This window comes from Chlamydotis macqueenii, chromosome 11, assembly GCF_036417535.1.
Source record: "Chlamydotis macqueenii isolate bChlMac1 chromosome 11, bChlMac1.mat, whole genome shotgun sequence".
Classification (NCBI taxonomy): Eukaryota; Metazoa; Chordata; class Aves; order Otidiformes; family Otididae; genus Chlamydotis; species Chlamydotis macqueenii.
In genome coordinates, this window is record NC_141566.1 from 14,256,600 (window position 1) to 14,272,576 (window position 15,977).

At 45.8% G+C, this 15,977-nt stretch overlaps 1 protein-coding gene across 6 annotated transcripts in view; it reads right to left on the bottom strand.

Annotated features, from left to right (window-relative positions):
- MBNL3 (muscleblind like splicing regulator 3) overlaps positions 1–15,977 on the bottom strand; it is a 98,393-nt gene that overhangs the window by 16,946 nt on the left and 65,470 nt on the right. For all 6 annotated transcript variants that reach the window (XR_015259703.1, XR_015259702.1, XM_086756404.1 and 3 more), the window contains exons 3-4: positions 9,030–9,230; positions 7,370–7,606 (exon numbers count right to left, since the gene is read on the bottom strand). Coding sequence is in view for 4 of the 6 variants with exons in the window: in XM_086756404.1 (XP_086612530.1) it covers positions 7,370–7,606; positions 9,030–9,230 (438 nt within the window). In the remaining 2 variants the exon portion in view is untranslated. The remainder of the gene's footprint in view (positions 1–7,369; positions 7,607–9,029; positions 9,231–15,977) is intronic.

The window sequence follows — 15,977 nt, forward strand, 5'->3', positions numbered from 1 at the left end:
TTAAAAATAAGAAGATTAGCATAAGCAACAAATGCCATGGAAAAAAAACAGGCAAGCCTCTTCCTGTTTCAACACCTGCCTACACATATGCGCAGAAGCACGGAAGTGTGCACACGCATCTGCAGCTGACCCATGTGCCAAGGTGGCAGAGCAGTAGCTGTAGCCAATTACATGCATGACATTATGTTTGTAGTAAAATACATTTCCACTTGTCAGTGGAGAGGCTGAGCAACACGGTCAGGAACAGGCCTGATTCTCCACTGCCTGCATCAGCGGCACAGCTCACCACCAGCAGATCTGGATGCGCTCCTGATTTCTAGAAGGCCTCCAACAGTTAAATACTGCTTGCTCATTATTAACAGTGGAAAAAGCCATTGACAAATCTGGTGTTCAAAGAAGATTTGGGTGGGCCCTGCTATCAGGCAAATCCTCTCTTTTTGTTCCGTCACACCACTGAGCTTCTTCCAGCCTGTTAAACTTGTTTCATGATCAGACTTGGTAAAAAGCATTAACCCGACTCAGGAACTTTTCTCAGTGAGTTACTCATCATTCACCCAAGCATGTCTCAACAGCAAAGTAGTATGTCAGGTTCTTAGGAGACAGGAATGTTTCTAATGATTTACAGCTTTTCATTGTACCCAAGTAGAAACCACATTTTTTCTCCACATTGTGATAGAAAAGGGTCTTTCTTAATTATGCCCTGCAGTCCTTTTGCACGTAAGGCTCCCATTGACGTCAATGAGATTTACGCACGTGGAAGTCATGCAGAATCAGGTCACTTCTGCCTAGCTGTGTTAGTCTATATCATGTAGCAAAACAATGGCTGAAAAATAGGGTTATCACTCCTATTTTTTTTTTTTTAATAGGTGACACTGAAGGGTAGGTAATAGAGGAGGTTTAGCTAATGAAGGGTTAAGGCTACAAACACAGTACCCTGAAGTAAGGAGATTTTAAAGCGTTATGAAGATCGACATACAACAGAATATAAGTGAAAGCTTGCAACAGTTTGTCACCATCTAGAAACAGGTTTCACTTTAAATTTAATTTGCTATAGGAGACTGCTCATCTGAGAAATGTTAAGCAAGATACTTCCATGCAAAATATTACACCATCCTACCTCTATTCATATGGTGGCTTTTAGGTGGTTTTAATATTAAAAAAAGAAAATTAGAGGAAGAAATTGCATTTGCAAAACTGCCCTCAGACATGCACACATCCTCTGCTAATGCTAGCAGGCATTCAGTGCCAGCATTAGGACTTAATCTTTCCAGATTTCTTCTGGCTAGTACCAAAAGACAGCAGTCAAACACGAGACATCATTCTTGGACAAAGAGACCAAAATCTTTTGCTTAAGATTCGTAATTTAGGATAAGGTCTTTTAGTTAAAGATCTAAGAGTTTCAATTTCCAGGGGAGCCCTCATTGGGCTGCATCTATGTTAAATCTGACTGTATCTACATCTCATCTATTTAATGATGGCTATATGAATGTTCCTCCAGGCATGGGACAGATCTGCAGCTTGCAGAGACTGGAGTAGCTCCACTTACATCAGAGGTGTTTGAGAGATTTACAGTGACTGAAGAGCTTGCCGCTTAAATTCACGCTCCTTACTGTGCCTGATTGCAAAACATTCTTTTTCAGATGCTTCCAAAATCTGCCTCAGAAAAAAAAAAATTACTAATTATAGCAATGCAACTGTGCCAGACATAATGGACTTTTGACTCCTTGCTTCTTGGCCAAAGGCTGTCACCACCCCAAAGCCCATTATCCCATAATGGCAGTGCCAAAAGCAGAACAGCTGAAAGCTTTGAGACCTCGCCGTGATGTCCTCCCTCTTTACACGTGAGACAACTCCTGAGGCCAGCTTTGCAGACAGAGGGAGTACACAAACACCAACAGGCTATAGGGATGTCAAGGCAACAGGGACTATCCCATCATCTCTCTAACATCACCCTTCCTCCTACTCTGCTACAGCCCCTTGGGAGGAAGGGAAAGAGAAGCCACAGCAGTCTCACTGCTGCTCCCTGAACAGCACCTCCAAGAAATGCCTGAACAGCACCTGGGCGAAGAAGCCCAAAAAAACACAAAATTCCAGTGTCTTCTAAAGAAATAAGCACACTGCAGCAGCTGCTGTGCAGCCTGAAGGTCAGCTCTGCCATGTGGGCTCTGTGGGCACAGGAGCCCGTCTCGGGCTGCTTCTGGTTCCACATAGCCTTGTGGGTCACCTCTCCCATCCCAGCAGCTGGGCGAGCATCCGTACAGGAGCATGCCCTGAAGACACGCTCCTCCTATTGCCACCCTATCTTATTTTAGATATTAAGGTGCAGGGGGGCCCAGGGTGACAGAAGGATCTGGCTTCATCACTTCTCCGGCCCTTGTGTCAAGGTAAGAGCACCAAGCTAGGAGCACACTCACTGAAACATCTATCTACAAATGCCCAGAAGAGGTAGCTAAAATCGCACATGATAAAATTGGGCCAATACAGCTCCTGCACAGGGATCTGGCAAGGATACAGGAGTCTCATTTGTGTCTCATTTGAAATGGGCCAGAACTTTTATATCAGTTCCAGGACCTGCAGGAATTATAACAGCTCGTAGGGATACAACATTTCTGTCTTGCCTCGTGTCCTTGTTCTGAAGGAATCCCCCAAGTGTGTCCTGCAGCACCTACAAAAGGCAACAGTAGACTCCTCACCACATTTTGACTTTACCAAATTCTGCGGCAAGTGCCTGTCCACTGCAGGACAGGAGCTAGACTAAAACCTTATAGAAAAGAACTTACTTGGTGAGTTTACCTCATCCTGCTGCTTGTGATTTTCCTCTGGACAAGCTCTGACCATCACAGATGTAGCAGTAGCATTTGACGGTAACCTTTTCCGACTTTCTTTTTTGCCTGTGTGTTTGTGTGCACACATGGGTATGCAACCTATACAATATGATCAGACCATCTGCACTGGTACAAGGGTTAATTCAGTTCAGTATCCATGTGATAGCCCACACTGATCCCAATGAACGATTCCCACCACAAAAATGCCAGGCAATCTCCCATTTTTGGGCTGGGAAAGCCACATTCCTGCTGGAACACGAGCATCTGAACAAAGAGGTTTGTGCCACTTCTCTGCATGGCATGGAAAGCAATCTTTCAGCATGACTGACAGATAAAAATGCACTGCATGCCAAAGTCAAAATTTCCCACGTGCCAGTTAACAACCTTCTCTTGTTATTTTTTGCAAGACGAGAACTGGATTAAATCTTTGCAACAAACAATCACACCTCAAAGTTCCCCTCAGATTACTGTCTCTTGGGAGCAGATCACCCCTTTGCACTTAGCAAAGAGGGGCTGGGTCTGCAGCTGACTTGCTGCTTCAGTCCAAGGCACGACAAAAATTATCTGAGAGAGGGCAGAGATAGTGTCCACTCCCTGGCAAGAAGCAGAAGCAATCTGAGCAGTTTCCTCTGAAGATTTACACGCTCTTATCACCACTAAGAATCTTTCTCTTGTGCTGCCTTCCTGAAGGGTTCAGAGCAAGTGACATATTCCAACATTGTGGCTGCAAACCTTCAGATGCTTCTGAGCAGGAAGATCATTAAAAGTAACTTATCTGATGGCGTTTGTTCAGTGGGGGAGGTCAGGAGGGTAGGGGAATTAAAGGGCTTTCCCATTCTCTGCCAGATCCTTTCTCCTCAGAGAGGTGGCTCTTGGAGAGGGCAGCGAGGCACTGGACGGGTCACTGCCTGCACTGGCTTGGGGCTGTGTCTGTGCCAGGCATGAGCAGTGGGGAGTGAGGGGCTGTTATGTCACCTACAGCATAATTCCACAACCGCTAGCAGAAGCTGGTCCCTAGCAAGATTTCCTACTGCTGCTGCCTATAACTCTGATGAGGAAGCCTCTTGATTACTTAAAAAAAAAACCAAACCAAGTCTTCAGAGGGGAAGGGGAGCAAATCAGTCTCTGCTTCTCAGCAGAGGGAATGAGGACCAACACTAGCCTGAAGGTTTCAGGGCTCCTCTGTGTTTACTCTTCCCTTTCTCCTCTACAGCTGGGCTATAGAAGCTGGGAGGTTTTTAGGATGTACTGGATCTCTCATTATTTGGAAAGAATGGGAAGGAGTTGTTTTCTATGGAGCCAGGGCTGACAGTAGACTGGGAGGATGACTTTTGTCTCACTATGAGTGTCATGAAAACAGGTGAAACACTCAGAAAATAATCAAAGGTAGCTTATATGAAGACAGCTTGCAGACAGAAGTCTGGGGAGCAGATTCTGTGCCTGAGACTGAAGCAAAAGACACCCAGAGCGAGCTCGGTCCCTTTGCTAATGCTGTCCCACTGTGGTATGGGGGCAGGAACTGGAGACAGCCAGCTGGAGTGGCAGGCATCTCCCCAGCTTACCAAACACACGACCAAAGTCCTGCACTGCACCTGCTTCAGTGCCCAGCACAGACCTCTGACAGTGCTGCTTAGCTCTCTCCCTCCTAAATTTGAGTTGTGTCCATTGCACAGAACACCCTTCTGCAGGGCAGTACCAGCACGACACTGCCAAGCAAGGCTGCACTTTTGGGCATACCATGAAAAGTTGCTGGATCTGTCCTGCACCACCCAGTCCTCTGGCATGTCAAGGACACTGCAGACCTGATGAGTTAAATGCTCACCGAAACATTGCGTCTTGCGATTCCAAAGCTGCTGCTGTTTGGAAAAACACTTCAAAACCCAGAGCTGCCTCCCCTCGGGATCATTCACTGCCTCCAAAACATATCCAGGCTTTGGGAGGCAAAACTCAGACAGTTAATGGATGGTATGTAGGGTGCAGGACTGGCATGTCTGAACACACACTGCAACATTTCTGACTGGGATGGGCAGTCTCCCCAGGCACTAACACAACAGACCAAGTGCGGAAGGCTTTCATGCAGACTAAGATGGTTACGTGCAAAGCGAGAAGGTGAAAGGTCCAAGTACCAGGTCAAAAGTTGCCTCGAGCGGTCGCTTCAGTGATCTGACAGCTGGCTGAGTCTTAATTAGCAGGCAGCGAGCACATGATGGCAATGGGCCGGGGAGGGGGGATCAAGCACAGTAACAAAAACAGCAAGCAGAGGTGTGTCAAGAGAGAGCAACATTTTGGGGAGGCGAAGAGAAAAACAACAACAAAAAAAAGAATGCATTATACAATATATTAAAAAGACGAGGCATGCACAACGTGGGGCGTCTGAGTAATTACCTGGCCTAGTGGCTACTCAGCTATTTTGCCTTGGTAAGTTTTAAAAGTAAAGAAATGTCATCATGGGACATGTGCTTTAGAGCATCTTCACTGCAGCTGGCACAGTGGGTCAGGAGTGCACCTGGAAGCGGACTTGCATTGAGCTTCAGCTCTATTTCTGCAGCTACACGCCATGCAGAGGTCAGCAGGAGCGCTTGTGGCAAGGGAAGGACCACTGGTACAGAACGGAGGTTCAAGCACACGCTTAAGTGCCATCCTGAACTGGGGACTGAGCCTGACCCAGTTCATCTGATTGTGCTGCACTGACTTCATCCAAGCAGGAGTGAGTAAAGCTACTACTTGTGCATGTCAAGTAACTGCAGGATTGGGTGCCTCAGAAACTTCTTCTGAATTTAGATTTAAAGTCATTCCAAATCTATTTTAGAAGGTACACCCATTTGTCTGGCATATGTTTTTTGATCCAAGAAAACTGGGCACCATTCTTCCCTTTATTAAAGTCTTATTCCTCAACAGGTACAGTAAATGCATCAAACCTTGAAAAATCAATGAATAATGTAAGCTGTTTTGGTAGCAGGGGTGATGCAACAAGCCATCAATAAATATTTTAAAGATTCTAGTTAGCAGCATACAAATAAGGTTAATTACATTTTTAAGAGAAGCCAGCAGCATGAATAAAACATGAATTGGCTTTGGTTAAGTAGCAATGTCCTAGATAATTAGTGAAAAAGTGAAGATTCAATTGTAAAAAACACTAGAGTTTCCTTTCAGAAGGTTCCTTTTCAACAGACCTGGGCCGTTGTTTCAATAACTATTTTTATAGTAAGAAATCTAATAAATAAATTCTCCAGGACAAATAAATAGTATAAATTGGTTTTTCAAATTACATTCCAGGTAACACTGATGCTACAAGCAGGGCAGCTGTTTAATTTCTAGAATCTTTCCAGTTTCACATTACATTTCACCATGAATGAAAGGCAACCTCTTTTACTGCCTTTAAAAAAAAAAAAGTATTCAGAAAAATTTTAGTAGCTCTACTTGTAAATGAAAAAGGAGGCAAGAACCTTTTTAACATTATGTATAAAAAAAAATATCACAAAATGGATGAGGTGATGAGGTTGGACAGGACCTCTGAAGATGATCTAGTCCGACATCCTGCTCAAAGCATGGTCAGCTAAAGCAGCTTGCTCAGGACTGTGTCCAGGAAGGTTCTGAGTATCTCCAAGGATGAAGCAACCTGTTGCAGTGTTTGATCACCCTCATGGTAAATAAGTTTTTTCTTATGTTTAAATGTAATTTCCTATATTTCATTTTGTGCCCATTGCCTCTTGTCCTTTCACTGGGCACCACAGAGAAAAGTCTTCCTCAGTCTTCTCTACTTCCTCCATCAGGAATTTATACACATGGGTAAGATCCCCCTGAGCCTCTTCTTCCATCCCTAGGCTGATCGTCCCAGCTCTCTCACCTCTGGAATAAAGAGGTGCCACCAAATAAAATTCAACAGAACGGCAAACATTTAGTCCAGCTAGAAACTTGATCTGGTAAGTCTTCCTTGACTTGTTTTTAGAATTGTAGGTATCAGAAGTTACAATTTAAATTAAAATGTGAGTGGGACCATATCTACCAGGTCCAAAGTGTCAAACAGGTCAGGAAGTCATCCTTGGTTTGAGTCTTGGCATTTCACTAAGCTTTGACAAAAGTATCAGGCACAAGTTGAACAATTGCTATCTTGTCTGCTTTTAAGTCAGTGGAAATTTTGCTATTTCAGCAGGCCAGGATCTCCCTGCAAAGGATGTATTATGGGATGGGCAGTCTTTGCTTCTGTTGTGTACTGAGGAAGCGAAACTGACACCTATGACTTCGCCAGGGAAGGTGTTGGTTCCAGGCGCTGCTGTATGTGCATTCATGTCACCTCACGATGTCATGTCAGAAAATCACAGGGTTTGCCACTGGGTCCCTAACTGGTGAGAAGTACCGCGCCACTCAGGGCTTCATGCTACGGTGAGCACACAGAAAGGATGAAGAGATGGGATTCATATTGCACATGCTCTCAGCTCTCTAGTCAGCCATTTACAAAGCACTTACTTTTCCACAAATGACACACGTGACACAAATGAAATCTCTTAGCAATGGAAATACAGCTTGATAAGAGCTCTACTTACCATTGCAGCTGCAGCTGTCTGGTTCACCTGGTGTTGAGCTGCCTTGATTTTGGCTTGCAGGTGTGCAGGGGGATGAAAGTACTTGCATTTCTCCCTAGAGCATCGACCTTTGATGTAATCCATGCAAACTGTAACAGTATTTTCATTTGTGTCTATCATTGCAATATCTATAGGGTGAGCATAGCGGCAATCATTCTCACCACGTGTGCAATTTCCACGCTGAAACTCTCGACAAACCTTAAAAGAAAGTCACATTGTTGAGCAGAACATCAAGTCACTCTTCATTCAGTATTTTCAACACAGAATATCAGTTCAGTTGGCCACATTAAACTACTTCTGTATTCTAAATCCACACTCATCTTGGGTAGCACATATTCCTACAGTGACAGGGGCAACTGGTGCTACTCACAGTTGGTTCAGGGTATGAACACAATGTTACCAAGGCCAACTACCAAATGCAAGTGAAGTGCAGAATTTGTGCAGGATGGAAAGTGACCCCAGAAAGTTAATGTCTTGCCAAAACTTTTGGAGCTCAGGATTCCTCCCCTGCCTCTAAAGCTTAAATGTTAATAACTTTGCCATTTGTGTCTCAGCTGGCATATTTCTTATGGAGCATACTCTCGGGGAGGACATTTAATTCTAAATGTTGTATGCTGCTGTTATTTGCAATAAGTACCTTTTCTCAAATGGGAGGAGCCTCTTTCACATAAATAGTCTCACTGCCCTCCACAATAAAACTCTGAGTTTTATTGTAACCTGTGTGTTCACCTTATGTGTTCATAAGGTGCAACCAAAATGGCTAGCTTTATGAAGATCTTGCAGATCCTCGTAAGCTATGAGCACAGAAGCATCAAAGGCAGAAAAAAAGGTTTCACAAACTGGATCTGTACGGTTTCCTTGTCTGAGGAACTAAGAGAAACTGTTGAAGACTATAGCTGGTGGTGTGGATCATGTACCTATGCGCTATCAGACTGAGTGTGGCGAAAGGTGAGACATCATGTGAGAGTGGAAGCAATCAGTAAGGCAATATAAAGTACATAATACAAAACAATGTGTTTTGAAATTGCACCCTTCTCCGCTACCTTCCTGAGTTATAATTTACACCGGCAGGGGCCTTTGAATTCAAGTCCTCAGCCCTTATCTCCTGCAGAGCCTCTCCTTAGGGTTTGGAAGACATTTACAGCGCCTTCAACACTTAAGTCTCAGCATGCCCGGCCAATTGGGGGCGGAGAAGAGATGGCTTTACAATGCCCTGTACCCAGCATTCCCAACAATGTAATGCTCAAAGCTTCTTGTAAAAGCTCAATAAGACAAGGGAAGTGTTTGTTACTTCCAAAACATCTCCCACTCAACTCACTGAAACTGCAGACAATCCACTTGCATTCTTAAAGTGTGGCACGTCACACACAGAAAACAACAATCCAGCCCTGCTCTAACGCCCACTGAAATCAGAAGAATGAGCGCTCCAAATTTCCAGCGCCTCCCAAGGTTTTGTGATCAGGCTCTGCATGAGAGTCTGCTCAAGCAGAGCACAGCAGCCCTATGTTAGGAAAGCTGCAAGTTAAATTCTGTGCTGTGCTGCATCAAGTCATTCTAGCAGAGAGCAACAGCTGGGCCCTGTTCATTCCCATCAGCAGTATTGTATCAGACATCCAAATACCTCCAGTTTATCCGTACGCATCAGTTTCTGCCCAGCAGAGCCTCCTGGTACTGTAACAGTAGGATTTCCGGAAACCAGGACAGGAGTATTTGGTAAAAGCTCTGCGGGAACCAAGCCCATCCCAGGAGAAACGTGACTCAGGTAGGGACTAAAAGCCATTGTGGGGCTTGTTGCAAGCGATGGAGTCACAGGAAACGTTGTCTGTGTGTAGAAAGAGGAAAAACAAAATATTAGTTAAAAACCTCTGTCTTGGATTACCCATCAAAGCCTTGCAGCACTTCAATCCTTTTAGACAATTTGATTAGCAACATCAAAATGCCGTGCTCTCCAATCTATTAATTTATCGCCATTTTCTTGCGATCCATTCGTTTCTCCTGACTCACAGATTTGTGACTCATCCTGAACACAAGGCATCTTTATTTGCCAGATCAAAGCATGTTGGTGATCTTTATAGATTAATGACACAATTAACGATTTCATGCCAGCAATTAGGGCAGGCCCAAATTAAACAGATTTCTCATTCCCAAATGAACATCTCAGCTTCTGTATGCCTACACTGCAATGCTGTACAGAGACCTCAAGGCAAGCTGCAGCTTCAGGATCTGGAAGCACGCAACTCCATTAGCTACACAGCTGAATTCACTATCAGCCTGCACAGAGCTCCATGTTATCATGGCTACTGTGGCTCAGGTAGACAAATGGGATCATTTAGAGTCAAGCGAGACATCTACTACAGTACGCTGGGAGGTCTAGCTTTCTGCACATCCAGGGTTTGTTTCAGACTTTCAACAGCCTCTAGGCAAAAGCAATTTTGCAGGAGTATCCTGAGCCTATGCTCCACAGGAATGGCAGCAAACGGAGACCAAACTCACTAGCGTTACAATCACAGAATGGTTTGGGTTGGAAGGGACTTTTAAAGGCCATCCAGTCCAAGCCCCCTGCAAGGAGCAGGGACACCTCCAACCAGATCAGGTTGCTCAGAGCCTCATCCAACCTGGCCTTGAATGTTTCCAGGGCTGGGGCATCAACCACCTTTCTGGGCAACCTGTGCCAGTGTTCCACCACCCTCAGTGTAAAAAAATTTTTCCTAATATCTGTGTGTCAGACCTCACGGCTTTGGCAAGAGCAAGTGGGTTGTGGGCTTGAAAGAGCCACAGGCAGAATCATAGAATCATATGTACCAGATGAGATGGCCCAGGTGGGTTATAGCATGAGGTCCAGGACCCCAGCTGTGCTGTGAGGAGCAATGTCCCCATAAGGAGACAGAACAATGAGCCATAAGGATCTCGACTGCTTTTGATCCTTAAATCGTGTTCAGTAGGCCCTGCAAGCACGGCACAGCTTCAGTGCGGGTGGTCAGAGCAGCTCCCTGGCCTGAACTGCTCTGGCAATGCTGTTCTGGGAAAGGAGCTGCCATTCTGCCAGGCAGGAGAGATCACACAAAGCTCAGCTTAAAGTCTGTGAATAGCCCCTATAGACAGGGAGTTTGTGAGACTTTAAAGCCCCAGATCTGAGGTGTGTTTGGGAATGAAACCAATTCCAGCTGATGAAAAATCCCTGCTGCCCACTCTGAAGATCAGAGCCTGCAAGGTAGCGCTCCTGCTCCTGTAGCAGGGGCTCAAGTAGCCCCCAGGGAAAGGAGCCTGTGACTTGCAACTGCTTTTATTTTTCCTCTGTCACCTGCTCCACTGTGAACTCTGGGTTGCAGTTAAAGCTGCTCACATTTGCAGGTGTACATAATGCCGACCTCGGTAGCTAGAGCCTCTACTTGGGAATAAATGCAAGTGTGCTTACAAAACGGCCTGAGGCATTTTTTTTGGCCACACACATCATCCCCTCTTTGCTTTTATTTTTGTACCTCTAATCCTGTGGGCTTCTAAAAGAAATCACACATGGACAGTGTTTCTCGACAGCATCTTCATCCCAGTACTTTCACAAGCTAGGAAACACTTTACTTCTTGTGATCTGGAAGAAGCTAGCCCACAGTGACACCAGCCAAGGTGTCCTAACCTATATTTAGCTTAATGATACTCCTTTCCTAAGGTCAGAGTGACAGCAAGCAGCTCCTGAGCTGATGGGAAAGGAGATGGCAGGTCACTGCCAGCATACGTCTGACTTTCTCCTCCACAAGAAGGAGACATGGCCTCAGAATCAGCAGTGCTGGCTGCTTTAAGTGTAGCAGAACCAAATAATCCTCTCTGGGAAGGATTTCCAATTTTCCTTGTTTTCAGTCTAAGTCAAACCCCGCTTCAGCTGATAGGAGACTTTAACCATTAAACCCAGAGATCCTCCAGTCCATGGCCCTTTATTAAATAATTTTCTTCTGTCTTTCAGTTCTCTGTGGCTCCCATACTTTTTACACCTTTTGCTGCTAGAAAAGCTCTCTAGCTCTCAAACGCTGTGGCTCCCGGAACACTTTAGTGAGAAGGCAGCATCCATCAGATTGTTTTCTTTTGTGCAAGCACCAGTAATTACAGTGGCATCTGCTGAACTTCTGCCACTATTTGCACTGTAAATGCTATTTTAAGGAGATTCTCCAGCCTGGCCCGTCTGCACAGCGTTACACTGGGGCCCAACACACATTGTCAGCACTTGTTTTGTGTGTAGCCATAGTAGCCCAAACCTTGCAGCACATGTGGCTTGCAGAAACGTGTGGGCAAATGTACCCTACGTGTTTCCAACACCTAATAGAGAGCAGGAGTCCTGAGTATCCTGACAGAGCAGGTATTGCACAGACATTGCTCTAAAATATCTGGTGATCCTTTAAGGCAGGCTTCCCCTGCCTGGGCTCAAACACAACCAGGAGCCAGCCCAAGCACCTAGCTGGTTTCTGAGACAGAGGGGAAATGTTCCTCCCACTGCTCAAATGGAGGATGCTAGGGCCATTGTGCAGCCAGGGAGAAAGGCTAGGGGCTTGTAACACCTCATACTGAGTGAATTAACTGGAAACCGGTGAGAAGGGCTGTGAAATATTTGTGAAGAGATGATACACCACCCCTTCCACCAAAGCCACTACAAACTGGGAGGCAGGTCCTGCTCCATGAGACACAGTCCCTATCTCCAAGGCTGTTCCCTCAAGAGCACCCCCTTCTCCTCACTGGGAACAACTGGCAAAAAGGGCTAAAGGGATTAGAACCCAAGCTGAAGAGAGCGGAAGAAGGATGTCCATGAAGAGCAGGTGAGGATCTACCCGTGATCCTGGAGACCTGCAGAGCGGTGCATGAAGGAGCAGGATGGGTTTTAACCGCTGCCGCTGGTTGTTCATCCATTTCAATGCCCTGGCATCTGCTGCTGCTTTCCCAAAGTTTCACAACTGCTTCTTCTGCCCACCTGAACCATGTGCCTGGTGAGGGTGACTGAAAGCAACAGGTCTGCACCACACCCTGCCCATGAGCAGTACACTGATACTCAGGAGCCACGCAGAGTTTTCAGCAGATGTACAGCCAGAGAATGAGCAGATCTCACCCAACACATTAAACCTAGAACCATGGGGGTTTTTAAGTATGAAGTGTGCTAAGTGCATTAAAAACTGCTCCTTTGTAAGCTGGCATCAAGGAGCTCTCTATTTATTGTGGCTGATGAGGGGAAAAGATGGGCTGCGCTCACTGCCAGCCCCGACTGCCTGTCTTGGATTGGGAAATCCAGTCTGGCTCATGCATCAGTACCAGTAATAAAGATGCTGCCAGCCAAATCTCTCCTCCCTTTACGTCTGTGCAGGTCCCCCATGCCAGGCCTGTCCTGAAGGAATTCAAGTGAATTTCTTCCTTGCAGCCAGAACCCAACTGTAATTTTTACTCCAAACAGCACTGCTCTCCTCAGCATGCCTCCCATCCACCTCTCGTGGATTGCACCGAGCTAGGAGATCTGCCAGATCAATATTATGACTGTACACTAAAAAAATTAAGTTTCAACTGAGTTGCTGGTGTGCTCTAGGGCAAAACAGTCGGATAGAAAGTTTCAACACTTACCCCTGCTGCCTCTCTTAAACCTCTTGCAAATTTAGGAAATATAGGGGCAGGCTTCCTTGCAAACTATCTTTTACTAACCATAGCACATGCAGACACTACCAGCAACTCCTAGGCAGAGGGAAACAGGTTACAGTGTAGCTGCAGAAGGGTTCAGAACAGTAGCAGCTCACAAGACTGCTTTACTGAGTATTAAAATACTTATAAGAATAAAGAAAGAAAAAAAAAAAAGTGAAATGGCTGTTGTGAGACCACGCCTCAGGGGGAGGACTGCCAAGCACTCCGACAGCTCTGAGCTCCTCACAGACCAAGAGCACAGGAGCCGTTGGGTTGAAGGTGTGAGCAGAGAGAAGGGACCATCCCAGGGAGGGGCATTTGTCACCACTGGTGGTGACAGAACCTGGAACACCTGATTTTGTTAACAAGCTAGAAATTGCATTCAATTTGCCTAGCAGAAATCATGCTAAAACTAGAGAAGAAACATAGAGTGAGTGTGAAGAGGAAGGCAGAGGAGCGGCTGGTGTTTTGTCAAACATAAGCGCTGTCTCAGCCAGGAAGTGTTGATTCTGAGTAACCTCAGACCCTAAAAAGGGAAAGGCTGAAAATGAGAGACTCAGGATAAATACAGAAGTGTTGATGGCCTGAAGGAGGGGAGACAGGTCACTGCTAAGCAGCTACACAGGGAAAGCACACAAAAACCAGCAGCAGCTTTTATTACAGTCTGGTGATAGAAATGTAGAAGATAAAGATCTCATACCGACAAGGCTGAAGACCCTGATATTGTAAACACAATTGATGCTGTTCAGAAAAAGCAAAAACCTCTGTTCCCCTCCAACGCAACTGCATGGGGCTGGCTGTAAAACCACCCCTCTAACATGAAGGCTGAGTACACTGGATTGAACCCAACCAGGCAAAGCATCCAGCTACCTACCACCACAAATGCTCATTTCCCCAGTCTGAACACAAAGACATACTCCTAGCTCAAAAGATATCTCTCTTGTGGGCTGCTGTAGCATAAAAGTCAGGTGTTAACGCCCCACAGCACTGTCTCCTGGCTGACATCAGCTCCCAGTTGGGCCAAGGTATGTGTGTTTATTCATTCCTAGTGTGTCTTCGACTAGAGGCTGAGATACAGATCAGGTTTTTGCTGCATGGAACAAATGCATGCCCAAAACACCCGTTGAAATCTGCTCCAGCACTTGTTCCAAGCATCACTGGCCAAGCAAGTTGATCATGCTGTGTTTTAACTCCTTCATCAGCACCAAGGGGCGGCAGCAGGGTCCCTCTGCCCCAGGATAGGACGCAGAGCTCAGTTAAAGTCCAGGCTGTCTTCAGGGGCATGGATGACTCAGAGCTGTAAAGATACTCCTGGCTACAAAGAGCTTGACAGAAAAGATGAAGAGCTTTACAGAGAGCTCAGACATGGGAAACAACTTTCCAGGGCAGCAGCATGGCAGGAGTGGAGGCAGGTGTGTCAACACTGCCATGCTCTACCCAAATGCCTCCTCAGACACAGCTAACAGGGCAGCACCATGCAAGCCACTGCCCTGCTCCACAGGATCAATTTGGAGCCAGTGCTAACGCACCTCCCTGGCCAGCTCCAGGAGTCTGTCTCACACTGTCACAAAGGGATAAAGCACCCAAAGTGCAGCACTTTTTGAGGGGCCTTGCTTTGGCACATACAGGGCTCAAAATTACCGCATCTGAGGAACCAACAGCATTGACCTACACGGCTCTCCATATCAATGCCAGAGCCCAGCTCTACCCACCTTCAACCTGACTTTTACAAAGTCTAACAGAGACAGAGGCGCCAAAACAGCCCAGGGAGCTTCCAGCACAGCTCAAGCAAACCCAGCAGTCAAGGTGAATTCTGGCTTTCAGAAGTCAAAACTTTACTAGAGTCTTCCCACTTGGCACCTATGTGGTCTCTCCAAGGTCTCTGCCAAACAAATACGCCATGCTGAGCAAATACTCCGCTCCGTGACCTTGCCTGACTTGCTTTAAAGTGCTGTATGAAGCAGTCTGTTTAAAACTGCATCGCGGGTACCGAACATTCACGTGATTCTCAACTTTCCATGGACGGTTAGCAGCAACAACAGAGAGCACCCAGAGACTTCAGAGAAATAAGCTCCCACTAGCAACGTTAATTCACACCTAGTAGGCTTCTGTGAGCAGCGTGCAGGCAGCCTGCCTGGGACAGGGTTCTTCTCCAAGCAGTGCCTTCATTAAACAGCTATCATCAGGGTCCCGGCTTTTGGTTCAATGGGAAGATTAGCTCTTGCTGGATGTCAGTGGTGGTGCAAGAAGATCTGGTGGTGAATGTTTAGACACAGACATAGCTCAAACAGACACATGCAATGCCATTTTAGGAAGCATGGTGAAAAGCTGCTATGTCAAGCACTGGGTTTTGGGGATTTTAGTGTTTTCTTGTTGTTGTTTTTTTTTTTGTTTGTTTTGGGTTTTGTTCTTTTTTTTTTTCTTTTTTTTTTTTTTTTTTTTTTTTTACACGGTAGCTTTTCTGGTGAAAACGCACTTTAAAATGCCTAAGCATTCAGCTATTGTTTGGCGCTATTAAGCGCACTGTTCCAAATCTGGTCTCTGGCAGGCATCCCAATAAAGCAGGCATCTCGTTGATCAGCTTTCTGATCACATGAGATTTGTTCTGCTGCTGCTTCTAATATAATACTTTCTGCTTTGAAGAATTTCATGTGCAGTCAGAAGGAGGCCCCACCCTTCTCATTTAGAGAGAAAAAAAATTCTCAAAGCCTGCTTCCACTGGCAGCATCTTTAGGAAATCAAAGGCAGGTGAAAGAGCAATCTCTTGTTTGTCCTGAAATTGGTGTGGAGCAAGTTGGGCAGCAGGAATTAGACCATGAGCTCGTTTACTCTGAGCAAAGTGTGGGAAAGCAGGAAGGGAACAGTCATTGCAGAACAAATTTTTATTTTTCTTCTTCGCCCATGTCTCGCTCATGGCACAATTTAG